We start from the raw sequence: 12,470 nt of genomic DNA on the forward strand, positions 1-12,470 counted from the left end.
TCAACTCTATGCATATTCTACCTCATCATTTGTTTTGGGTTGTTTTTTTTTGTCTCTCAACTCCCACAGCGAATAATGATGCACTATGTACATTTTGGAGGATTAGCAAACTCGAGGAACATCAGAACATGTATGACATTTGCAATTGACATTTCTTCATCTTTTTGAAAAAATAAATCTTATAATGATAATATTTTCAATCAAACAAACCCTAGAAAATTCGTTTTCACACACAATATTTCGATTGTTCGCACAGGTTTTACCAAATGTCATGAAATCACAAGGGGACGCTACATACCATCAGATTCAAACAAGTCATTAATAATAAGACAACGTGACAAAGGTAAAGTTTGAGAACCAGATAAATTAATATAAACTATACCATAATTGGAAAACTCCCACAGCGGAAAAGCGTGCCAGATGAATATATGATATGACAAAACATCATCACACTCAGCGAATATTTAATGTGCAACTTAGACGTTTGAGAATATAAAATTACCATAACACAACCATTAATAACCTCATTCTAACATAAGTCACAGTGAGCATTTCCATGTCAGCTGTAAAATTTTGAATCACAACTCTATAAGACACCATCAATATGTTCAGAGAAATATAAAATATTCGACATGCCTAAAATTTACATCATAACCATGTACAGGGCTAAAAATTGGACATTATAACATAAATATCACGGTTCGAATTGATTTTGTAATTATTACCTAGTCCGGCCAGCATAGAGTTGCAGAAATTCCCAGTCAGTGGTATATGACAATCGAGTATAGAAGCAAATAAACAAATATAGGTAGAAATTGCAGTATCTCTCATCTAATAATAGCTTTTTATCAGATTTGAAAAAAGCTCAAATACTTAAGGCCAATCTGCTTCAAAATTATATACGGTGTCCATAAAGTATGTTAAAATTGCAAAGGGAATTTATTGATACCATATATTGTTTTTGACCACAGATGTATTAAATGAAGTAAAAAAAACAATAAACCGGGTTAATTAAGATATATTGACAACTGGCTTCATAACAAAATTGAAATTGTGAAGAGACTTTGTGAACACCCTGGTTTATTGGTTGTATGTTGTTTTGGTAAAAATATCAGCAATCTTTAGAGTAGTACTGTCTCACTACCAGCATCTTCGTAAGTAACAGTAACTGTAGTCAGATCCAATGGGTCTAGAAAGCTTGATAGTAAGCTATCAGAGTTTAATAATATAAGTTAGTCAGGACCGGAAAAATAAGACCACACAAACGAGCTTCATGTTTGGTGACTGCTTGCTAAGTGCCCAATTCAAAAAGAAAAATATTACTTTAGTCATACAGTGGGAGGAAGGTAAATATCACATATAAAAATAAATTCACATACGAAAAAGTAGCGTTGAATCTAATTTCACAAAATGAAATCAAATATGAAGAAATGGATACAGAGAAACATATGAAAACTTACAAAACAAGAAGTATGAATAAATTTGTCTAAAAAATAAAATTAGCCATAAATATAATGAAGTTGAACTTAATTCTAAAGAGTGTAGAAGATAAATAATTATAAGTTCCCAATTTTATCAATAAAGTTTAAGCTCAAATATTATGTTTTTCCAGACTCCAACTCAGAAATCCAATTTTTAAATTATTCTGAAGAATATTGTTCAGCTTTCAGCCAACATCCATAGATAGCTGTATTTAAAGCATTTACAATATTAAATGTCGAACGACTTGCACTAATGTCATGTTAATGAAACAATCAGTTTATGGCACATATTAAACATAAAGTACAACACACAAAATTCTATACATCAAAAGCAGGGACAAAGCCAGCAGATCTTTGGAGTTACAAATAAACAACAACGTCATTTTATGCACCGTACCGTCAAAAAGTACCGTATTTTATTCAATGTGCTAGCACCATAATCTAATTTACTTGACTTCAAATCATGTTTAGGATAAGTTATCTCTGTTAGTTAGCACTGATAATGTGGTTTATCTCTATGATCATTAGGGTATTGTCTTATGCGTCGTCTATGCTGATTGACAAGCAATGGCATGAGGTTCGGACCACGAAACAGCAGAAGAAATGCATTTCGCATGCAAACACAAAGACCGCTCATGACGCCATAAATTGGGTCACTGGAGCACTGTTTTAATTCAAGAGTAATCCCCCCATTAAAATGAATCATGGCTGTGCCCCTGCATATAAGTGCCATATTATTGATAAGACCACAGTATCTGTAGGCAGCAGGTAAAAGTCTGTGCAATATGCAATACGTGCAAATGTTTTGAATTATTTTGTCATTTCGGCACAAGTCCTCTTGATGTTGGATAAGCCGAAGTATCTTGATTACCCTTGCTTGATTTTGCGGATTTTGATCTTTCAGATCTAACTCTGTAAAAAAGAAAATTACTATTTACTATTATATTATTAGTCAAGTTTGAGGAAAAAAAGAGCTTATGTATACTTTTGTACGGACTAAAATCACTGAATAATGATGACTTGAATGGATTATAAATGGACCATTTTCCGTTTTGTGTCATTCAATTGCTTATAAATAATGATACTCCAAAAGCAAAATTATTCACTGTTCATTCATAATATATTGAAATCTTCTATTCATTTTTGGCATTCCTGAATAAGAGTAACAATTTGCATCTGCAACAGGATCAACAATAATTTAGTGATCACAGATGAGTGCAAACAAGAGTATTTAGTGTGCAAGTCCCTAATACCCTAGCCGGAAAGTCAGATTGAGTCATTGGTCATTCAAGTTTTCAGTCTCATTCAGCCTAATATAATTTTAAAATTGGCGTCCGAAGTTGAGTCGTGTCACTAAGATTTTTTCTCAAAGTCAAAATAGATTTTTTAAAAAGTGAAACAGATAAATATGAGTCACGTTGACAGTAACACTTGAAAGTTTTATCATGCATGGCGCTAATAATATTTTGAACAGAATTTAATCGTGCATTGACAAATTTAGCATCAACAAGAGCTATTCATTGCTGCAACGAGACAGTGAACAAACAAGTTTATGACTCGAGTCTCTCAACACTAAGCAAGAGTATCAAGGATTCAGCAAATTCAAAGTCATGACATACTAACCTTGTTTTCGATTTTTTCTTTGGCTTCAATGCAAATATATCTGCACTTGCATCAAGGTGAAGTTCACTCTCTTCTTGTAAAGCAGCATCAAGAGCTGCTTGCACCTGTACAATACATGCTATCAATACTCAAATCCAAAGTTTGGTATTTAATTTTGAACGGAAGATATATCTAATATTAATATTGAGGCAGAAATTGTAATTCAAATACAAATAGATGTGAATTTGAGGATAAATTTGTGACCATTGAATGTTTAGTGTTGAGCAAGCTGTGCATACTAAATGTAACAAATCTGTGAAAAACACTATCAATGCACATTGCACAGTTATTGCATTAGCGAACAACAAAACGCCTTTCCAAGGAGATAAACAATATAGCAATAAGATCACCAGCTTATGTGCACCAGTAATCAGAAGAAAATGAACAATATACCACCATATCATAATTTGAAAATGTATCCAATATTGCCACGATTCCGATTATATAAACTTACTTTTGGAGCAACTAATGGTCCTTCATAATCTCTAGTTGTTCTTGGAGGCATATCGAGTTCAACCAGCAGTATATTTTCAGCTCTGAATCTGGGATTAGTTATATCTACTGCAGCTGCAACTCTGGCATATTGACTCATTGGTCGTTTTCCACTTCCCTTTGCACTCTGTGGTCGCTTCATCATCGTTTGTCTGAAAGATAGATATATACAATCAGTAACACAAAATTATGTGCAAATAATTTTTATTCGACTACATTCCGCAAGAAGTGTGACTTGCGCTGCCAATACAGTTCGGTCTAGAAAATTTAACCGCTAAGCGTGATGCCTACTATTTAGAATCATACTAAATTAATCACATTTTGAAAAATCAATTAAGGCTGTGAATTATTCTGGGTACTCCTGTAGTATGTGAACCAAGACGGCGAACACCGGATCGTAGTATGTGTACCAGGTTAGGGTTAGGCTATAATTTCATTTCAATTTTCTTATTTTAGTTCTATTACAAGTTCGGGGACTAGCCAAGTGTTTGTACCTGAAATTATGGCCTAACCCTAACCTGGTACACATACTACGTTCCGGTGTCCGCCATCATGGTTCGCATACTACAGGAGTACCTTATTTTGACAGCATATTTCTTTCAAAAGCGCTGCTGAAGCCTGGCTTGACGATAGATATGATAGATAAATGATAAATGGAAAAAGAAAAAATTTGATATTCAATTAATCACTCAGGTACATACTTCATCGTTTCAGTCAAAGGTTTTAGTCTGTGTATTCCCTCATCATCATCAAAGTATGTCCGATCTTCTATTTTCTTCCTTTCTTCAAGAGGGATAAAATTCTCTAGAATCAAAGCCCTAAGCTTGAATTCACGAATAAGCTGAAAGGGAAATGAAATTTTCAATAATTCTGTAATACTGCTTGAATTAATTTGAAAAAATAGATAGTACTATATTATGCAAACAATGCAATCACATTCCATCTTACTTCCATTTGTGCTTGCTCTAATTCCACTCTTTCGCTTGCATTTATATCCACTGTATCTTGAACTTCCAATTTTGCTGCTTGTAACTTTGCGTATAACTAAAAATTGAATCATATATTTTAAAAATGACAAAGATTTGTAAAAGACAGACTAGTCAAAAAGGTGCATACTTTTTTAAGTTTTTTCGTTTTGATTTCAACTTCTTGACGTAAAGATGTGTAACTTTCCTGGGCTTCAAGAGCAGAACCTTCCCTTTCTTCTAGTTTCTGCTTCATTTCTCTCTCCTTTGATAATTGTTCTGCAATTTCTCTCCTTTTCGCTTCCAAAGCCCTCTCTTGTTCATTGGTGTGATCTACAATCGTTCGTCCACCGCCAAGAAGCTTGCTTTGCATTGCCTGTACACAAAACCATTATAACAAATGCTGAAATTTAGTTTCGAAAAGTGTTTGAAAATTTATCCTGTCAATGTCTAAATTTTCAAACAAGACAAAATAATAAAAACAATAAGTTAAAGTAATTGTGAAATAATGTATATATTCCTTCAATTTTTTTAATCAAATTATGAATTTATCATTCACATATCATTTTATAAATTTTGGTTCTAAGCATCCAATTGGTCAAGGCCAAAATCTGTATTGGGTGAAGTATATGATGAGCCAAAAAGAAAATATTTCATCTTAAAATTCATCCAATATACATCAAATGAAGATAAAAATCATAAAAAGCATCCTGTCTTTTATCACTGTCGGCATAAACACAGATTGATATCAAAATTTTAAAAAGTCATTGGTGGTAGAAAACCAATAGCTGGAGTTATATCATTTTTTGAAATTCTTTCAGGCTTACATTAATTTTTGCAGCAAGAGCTTCCTTTGCCTGTTGCTCCTTTTTGATTTCTTGAATTCTCTTTTCCTTTTCTTGCAATAGTTTTTTCTTTTCTTCTTGTGCCATATTTTCATCTTGTTGAATTCTCTGCTTATCTTCTTCCAACTTAGCTTGTTGATTTTCCGATAAACTTCCTATAAAAGAAATTTTTTTCATGTTGCTCATCCATACCTTTTGCTGTGAACAAGGCCAGACATCGATATCTTACGGTATATATGTAAGGAGCTACCTTTATTTGGAAGAACCGGAATCTTTCAGTTTCGGCATTGCCTACACAATTTATGGCGCTCTAGAAGTGTATGTATCAATATGGAGGTAAATAACTTTGTTTGCCTATTTCACATCAAGTTGTGTAAAGGGACTGAAACCTATGGGCAGGGGGTATATTGACTTGGCCAACACAGACATTCCCCGAACTTGTAATAGAACTAAAATAAGGAAAATCGGTATAAAATTATGGCCTAACCCTAACCTAGTATACACACACTACTGTAGTACCCAATTTATCACACCGTGGTTGATGTTGGTTGCATGGGTTTTGAACCTGAGATGTGTATTCTCCGATTTAGGTCTAACGATATAATCACTAGGCAACCAGGCCACCCTGTAGAAATATACAAATTACTTCAAATTGACAAGATGAGAAATGATTAAAATGTTGAATATTAATAACAAACCATCATCAGTTTCGTCACTCTCGCTCCCGCTAATTTCTTCTCCATTTTCTCCAACTCTTCTATGTTTATTTTTCCGTCTTGTACCTTTTCCACCACCTTTTCCTTGCAACTGAGATTTTAATCTGCAAAAAATGATTTATCTTCTTTAGAAAACCCAGTGAATTAAAGGTTGACTTTCTCAAAATTTAAATTGAAAATGTATAAAAGATGTATGTACCGGTAGATGCAAATCCCATCTGCAATACAAACTTCAATTCTCAATGCTAATTTCAAAATTTTCATTTTGGTTACCTAGCAATTTCCTCTTGGAATTCTCTGAGTAATGCATCCTTTGGATCTTCATTAATCTTGGGTTTATTCTTGATATTTTTTGCTCTGTTTGCGTATCTTAAAGTTGTCAAGCTCTCATCATAGTTGTAACTTGCTGGACCAATGTTGGCAACCTAAAAAAAATATTTAATTCTATAGTAGAGGACATTGCTATCATATAATATTTAAACTTTTTGTAACCAAGAAAATACAGAATGTATATAATACTAAAGCTAATGTGGTCTTAATTAAACTTGAGCGAATTGAATAAGGAAAACCTATTGTATTATAAATCTGTATTGTATAAGGTCCCATCAAATCTTAGACAAAAATTTACATAGAAAAGATTCAGCAAAATCGTGAATGATAATAAATAACATAAATTAAGAATAAAACTGCAGATAACTGCATTTCATTATAGAATTACTTTATTATACATTACAAAGATCTATTACCATAACAGTCTTTGCATTTCCACCCAATGAATCTTGTAACAATCTTGTCAATTTTGAATCTCTGTATGGTATATGTCCTCTCCCATCAACTAAAGCTGATATTACATTGCCTGAAAAAGTGAAACGTCCAATCGTTGAAGGTATGGCAAAAACCAAATAAGCTACTATTTCAAATACCTTCTGAAATAATATTTTAAATATAGAATATCTAAATTGAGATGTTTCAATAAAAAACACATAAAAGTCAATGTATATTCAAGAAATTTGTTTTGAAAAAGTAGTTTGGAAGATCGCAAGTGAATAAGATACCATAGGATTAAGTGAAGTAGCAGTTAATACACTCATTCAGGAAATAATTTGACTTGTTGATGTCAAAAAGGATTGCTATGGAGGGATGAACCGGTAAGTAGTAATGAATATGTATGCATAATATCATGATTCAAGCATATGTAATGCCAAGAGAAGTGTTGATAAAATTATTAGTTAAGACTTAATTACCTAATGCTGACAGAGATAAGTTAATTTTGGTTGCTTCCTTCAAACGTTCGCCCGCTGATCCAGTTTTTGACTGAAAAAACACAGCAGATGATGTAAGGCTACAACTTGAAAAGCAAATAAAAATACATAACATTCAACTAATAATTAAATCGGAACTAATGATATATTTGGTTTCAGAGATATTAATTTGAGGATTAATTTTGTTCATCAGCTTAATATCTAGTTATCAACTGATTTTGTGTTTTGAAACAATTGCTAGTTTGCTACAATAACATAATTGAATTGAAACTGATGCAATGTCTCACAACTAAGCATAAACAAATGTAGCTTTTTTCTTTTTCAAAAATAGAAGATATATTTACATATTAACAACTCTAACCTGTCTTTCACTTCCCGCAAGATCGACCAAATTTAACTTTCCAACTCGTATATGATTTTCTCCATCGACACCGGTCTCACAACATTCGATTGTAATCACAAATATAGCATGAGATCTTGAACTAGAAGCAATATCAGTAAATAAATATCATAACATATATTGTAATGTTCACAAGAATCCAGCTTGAATTTGATTCCAAAGTTAAGAATTTTCCATTACTGCAATACTATCTAGTTGACAATATCAATAAAATTTAATCAAGTTATAAATAATTTCTCGCCATGTTATTTTAAATACAAATACAATGTAACATAATGCATTTTAGTAAATAATAAATTGCATTAGATTCTGAGTTATGGTAATTATACGATGCAAAGTGTAGTTGAAAAACATATCCCTTAAATAGATACAATTATCAGTATTCTGCACTGTCAATACAGCTAAATATGTTTTGAATGTCATGAAAAGTTGTTTTGATTTATTATAATGAAAAGAAGTCATCAACTTTATATACCTATGTTCATTCATGTTAGTTGCACCAACAGATCTGTTTTGATTTCCAACATTCATAACATGTTCAATTTCTTTTACTGATTTAGTAACGAATGACAGAAGATCCTTCACATAAATGCCTGAAAAACAAACATAATACCGTAACTTACACTTCATGAAAAAATGTATTTCCACTGAAATTGTTATCACTTTACTAAGTAGCTTGTAAACCATAGCATGGAGTGGTCATAAGCAGTCAAATAATGCCATTCAAGATAACAGTCAATTGCAATATTGTTTCTATCCCCTAATTATTTGTGAACAGTGAAAATAATTACACTAATGACTGATTTTCGGAGTTTGTTTTAAATTTAAAAATCGGGCTTTAATATTTAAAAAAATTAAAATAAAAATCAAATTTGCAAAGCATTGAAGCCAAAACATACACATACGAAGTAGATAATCAATAAGTTCTACACTGTTGAGAAGTATATATGGATCTGGAGTTCTGAACATAGCATTATTTTTTTAATGATGAATTTGCTTGCTGAGAATTATGATAACTATTTAAGATATACAGGGTGTCCCAAAATAAATGAAACTCACAAAATTGGTAATCAAATTAATGGGTTTCATTTATTTTAGGACACCCTGTATTTAAACAAACCTGTGTCTGGTCTTTCTTTTAATTCCAGTCGTTTTGATTGATCTTTCGCTAAAAGATCACGAATTTCCTCTTGATAAATCTCAAGATAGGATGCTCTGACAAGATATTCTTGATCTTTAGTTCTCGCAATGTGAGTGAAAATATGATCAAATGAACGAGGAATGACTCCACGAAGCGCAGGATCATTTCGAACACCTGTTAACCAAAAATGAACAAGATAAATAACCAATAAAACAAGAATACAACGAAAAAATTCAAAATGGTTCACCATAAAAATTACAGCATAATCGAACCTTCCATTGTGTAAGTTTTTCCTGTCCCAGTTTGTCCATAGGCAAATATAGTGCCATTGAACCCTCCAAGAACAGAATCAATCAAAACTCGAAAAGTTTCTTCAAAAAGATCTGTTTGCTCTGAATTCCAATCATATACGGCATCGAATGTGAAACTCCTCTCTGCTTCACCAGTCGCTGTAATAGCATAAATGGTCAAATAAAATTCTTGATGTATTTTAAACATACAAACAGTATTTGATGTTCATGTATGAAAACTATAATTGCAATGACTGTATCAGTTAATATGAATTTTGAGTATATCAATCATGAGTTAGTACACAATGAGATGGTTTGAACATGATATCTTCGGGTAGAGCTAGTGAAATCAAAATCTGGGGCGTTTATATTGTTATTTTGTTGCTTTTGAAAGAATTTTTTCATGTTTCGCAAAAAGGTAGCGGGCAAGTATTGAATTGAGTGATCAAACTTACAAAACCCTTTCCTCATTTTATTAAAATGAAGTGACATAATTCGTCTAATCGCAACTCCAAAATGTGGAACAATGATTTACATAAGAGTCACAAATTAACCAGAGATCCAATAGGCTGGATCAAATTTACTGTACGTGCGATGACTATGTACAATGGGATAGCTATCCAGTAAAAAGGCAATTCATCTGTTGTTTTTTTTCTTCTTTCTGACCATTATTTTTTCATACCATATCCGAAGACCAAGACTAAAGGACAATGGATAGTTGTGCATACGGTCATAAAAATAGCCCAATACATAGATATGAAAAATAACATAAGATTCATCTTCTAAAATCATCTGTTACCCTTTGGATTTTTTATTAAAATCTGTCCAGATTTCACATCCATGTTCACAACCCTGTCATGATTTGCTGCAATTTCTTTTTGATTAAGAGGACGACATCGAACTACGACTTTAACACTTTCTGCACCCTTTGATTTTGACATTTTACTTTAGATTATCCACTATGGCAGTACCATATAGCCTGAAAATGTGGTAATTAAAAAGTTATATTGTTGGTTTATATAGAAAATCTGGGGCCTTGTGTAGTTTAGTACCACATGCACTTCTAGTTGGCCTGGCTCAACAATTTTTGCATGTCAGAAAAAAAACGGACAATTTTTCCATGTCGCCAACTACCCATTGTCTCTTTAAAAAAGCTTGAAAATCCATACAAATATAAAAGATAAAAAGATGAAACTTGGCAGGTGAATAGAGTTGTGTTTCTTTTAACCATCTTTCGCGTTTCTACATTTAAAAGAGGGATAATAGGGGGGGGGGGGGACGCATTTCCATTTTCCAATACGTCGATAATATCTTCGTTGACCAATTTGTGACCACCGTGTTTTTGTCTGTTTGATTGTTGTGATGCGGTGCTTTGTTTAGAATTTGACGCGTTTTGTTCGAAATAACCATGTTCTTAAAATATATGACAGTCAGAAATGCATTTAGAAGCCCAATTTTTTCACGCATGGCTGCGTATGATCTAGTCTCGATGCAGCAGAATCGATTTTCAATGCTTGAAATCCGTGGTTGCACGCCGGTCGTTCAGTCGCAAATTCGTCTCCCGAGTGTCGTACTTTGGTGGCTTGTATAGCTTTAACCACTGATCGTAGAAAGTTAATTCAAAGTTTAGCGCGCAGAATAAATGCCAATGCACCTACGGTGAAAAAATTATCGGGTTAGAAATATTGGTTTTTGTTTTATATCAGTAGCGGTTTGAATGAAATCGTCCGCAGACTGGCTACACCACCCTATGCAAAAATAGTTATGCTACGCCGCGATTATGCTACAAGTACATGTGGTACTGAACTACACTAGACCCAAAAATCTGTGGCTGTTCATACAGAGCCTTGTTCAGAGCAAAGGCATGATGCCAGTACATTATTATCTGTCAGCATAAATATGTTGAACATCTGAGAATTCAGTGCATTAAAATGGTGATTTAGTTAACAACCATACCAGCACTCTTGTACTTAGCATACTTGGAGAGAGAATCAACATCTGGGTAGGGGTACCACTGCACATTACAGCATCATTAGTCATTAGCACAAGGATTTGCATTACTGCACTCTTCCCTAAATATTGACATAAATTATGTACGTTAACGTAAACAAACATATACATCGATAAACAAGCCTTTACATGTGTTGATACTCTTCTATATTCCCCCACTGTAGCACTGATTGACGGGATATCAATACAGTAATACCGTACTAAATCCCCTGCACCTGTATACTTTCCAGCAAAGCATCGACAGATGGCGTCCCTTCACTATAATTCAGGTTATTTCGAGCGGTTCTGATCAGCCATAAACGGTTTCAATTAAAAGTTTCAGCGCAGACCTGCGTAGACTGTAGATCGATTGTAAATTTATTCTTAACTAATTTGAAATTATTTTAAAATGAAAACGCACAAATCAAACACACAGTATTATCAGTTTGGTCGTCGAAATAGGAGATCAAATTCTCGAAAATATTGCGGCATGAGAGAGAAAGAAATATTTATTTTCACATCAATGTAAAAAAAATCGAACCTAGACTCGCCGGTGTACGGTAACGCATCGTGATTCGTGATAAGCAGATTTCAGTATAGAAGAGTATCACCTGTAAATATTGTTGAAAAAAATAAACGCAAACGGCAAATCATTTATAATATCATCAAAATAAAAGCGGGAAAAGAGTTGAACCTGTGTTATCCTGCATAAATGCAATCCACTTCATCCCATTTCGAAAAAATATCGAGCGGGGTGGACAATATTCTCATACGTGGTCAAATTTTCCCTCTTTTTAAGTTTTTGTCACCGGATATCGATTCTCAACCTGGCTATATTAAAACTGAAGTATTCCAGGATCAAATTCTTTGGCCGACAAGTTTTGATCATAATTTGTTATGCCGAAACTAATGTTACCAGATAAAATATCTGATTTTAGGATCAAACAAATTTAGTTTTCTGTGTCTATGAAATATAATATATTTATGTTATATAAAATAGATCTCAGCATCGCAAAAATATTAATAATACCTAATTATGAAATTTATGCATTAGGTCAAACCTTTCTATGAAAGGTCAAATTAAAGCAGGGGTGTGCTGTTCAACCTTTTTCACAGGCGGGCCAAATTTCAATTACTGAGGAAAAGCGCGGGCCGCTCCTTCATTTGACATAGGCTTTCTATTAGTTGCAGGCACAAAATAGTGTCTTTTTGTTATTGATCTCGTGT

General features: G+C 33.2%; 1 protein-coding gene across 1 annotated transcript; it reads right to left on the minus strand.

The window, feature by feature from the left end:
* Window positions 1-133: 133 nt before the first annotated feature.
* Window positions 134-10,916, minus strand: LOC120345705 (kinesin-like protein KIF3B). Its single transcript, XM_039415250.2, has 16 exons — window positions 10,054-10,916; window positions 9,237-9,413; window positions 8,944-9,138; window positions 8,299-8,416; window positions 7,785-7,905; window positions 7,406-7,475; window positions 6,908-7,017; window positions 6,435-6,586; window positions 6,144-6,265; window positions 5,428-5,600; window positions 4,752-4,976; window positions 4,584-4,679; window positions 4,337-4,476; window positions 3,598-3,787; window positions 3,105-3,208; window positions 134-2,393 (listed from the first exon to the last, which is right to left on the minus strand). The coding sequence occupies exons 1-16, from the start codon at window positions 10,193-10,195 to the stop codon at window positions 2,300-2,302; spliced, it is 2,229 nt and encodes a 742-aa protein (XP_039271184.2). The 5' UTR covers window positions 10,196-10,916; the 3' UTR covers window positions 134-2,299.
* Window positions 10,917-12,470: the final 1,554 nt, after the last annotated feature.

The sequence above is a fragment of the Styela clava genome, chromosome 8 (genome assembly GCF_964204865.1).
Source record: "Styela clava chromosome 8, kaStyClav1.hap1.2, whole genome shotgun sequence".
In the NCBI taxonomy this organism is placed as follows: domain Eukaryota; kingdom Metazoa; phylum Chordata; class Ascidiacea; order Stolidobranchia; family Styelidae; genus Styela; species Styela clava.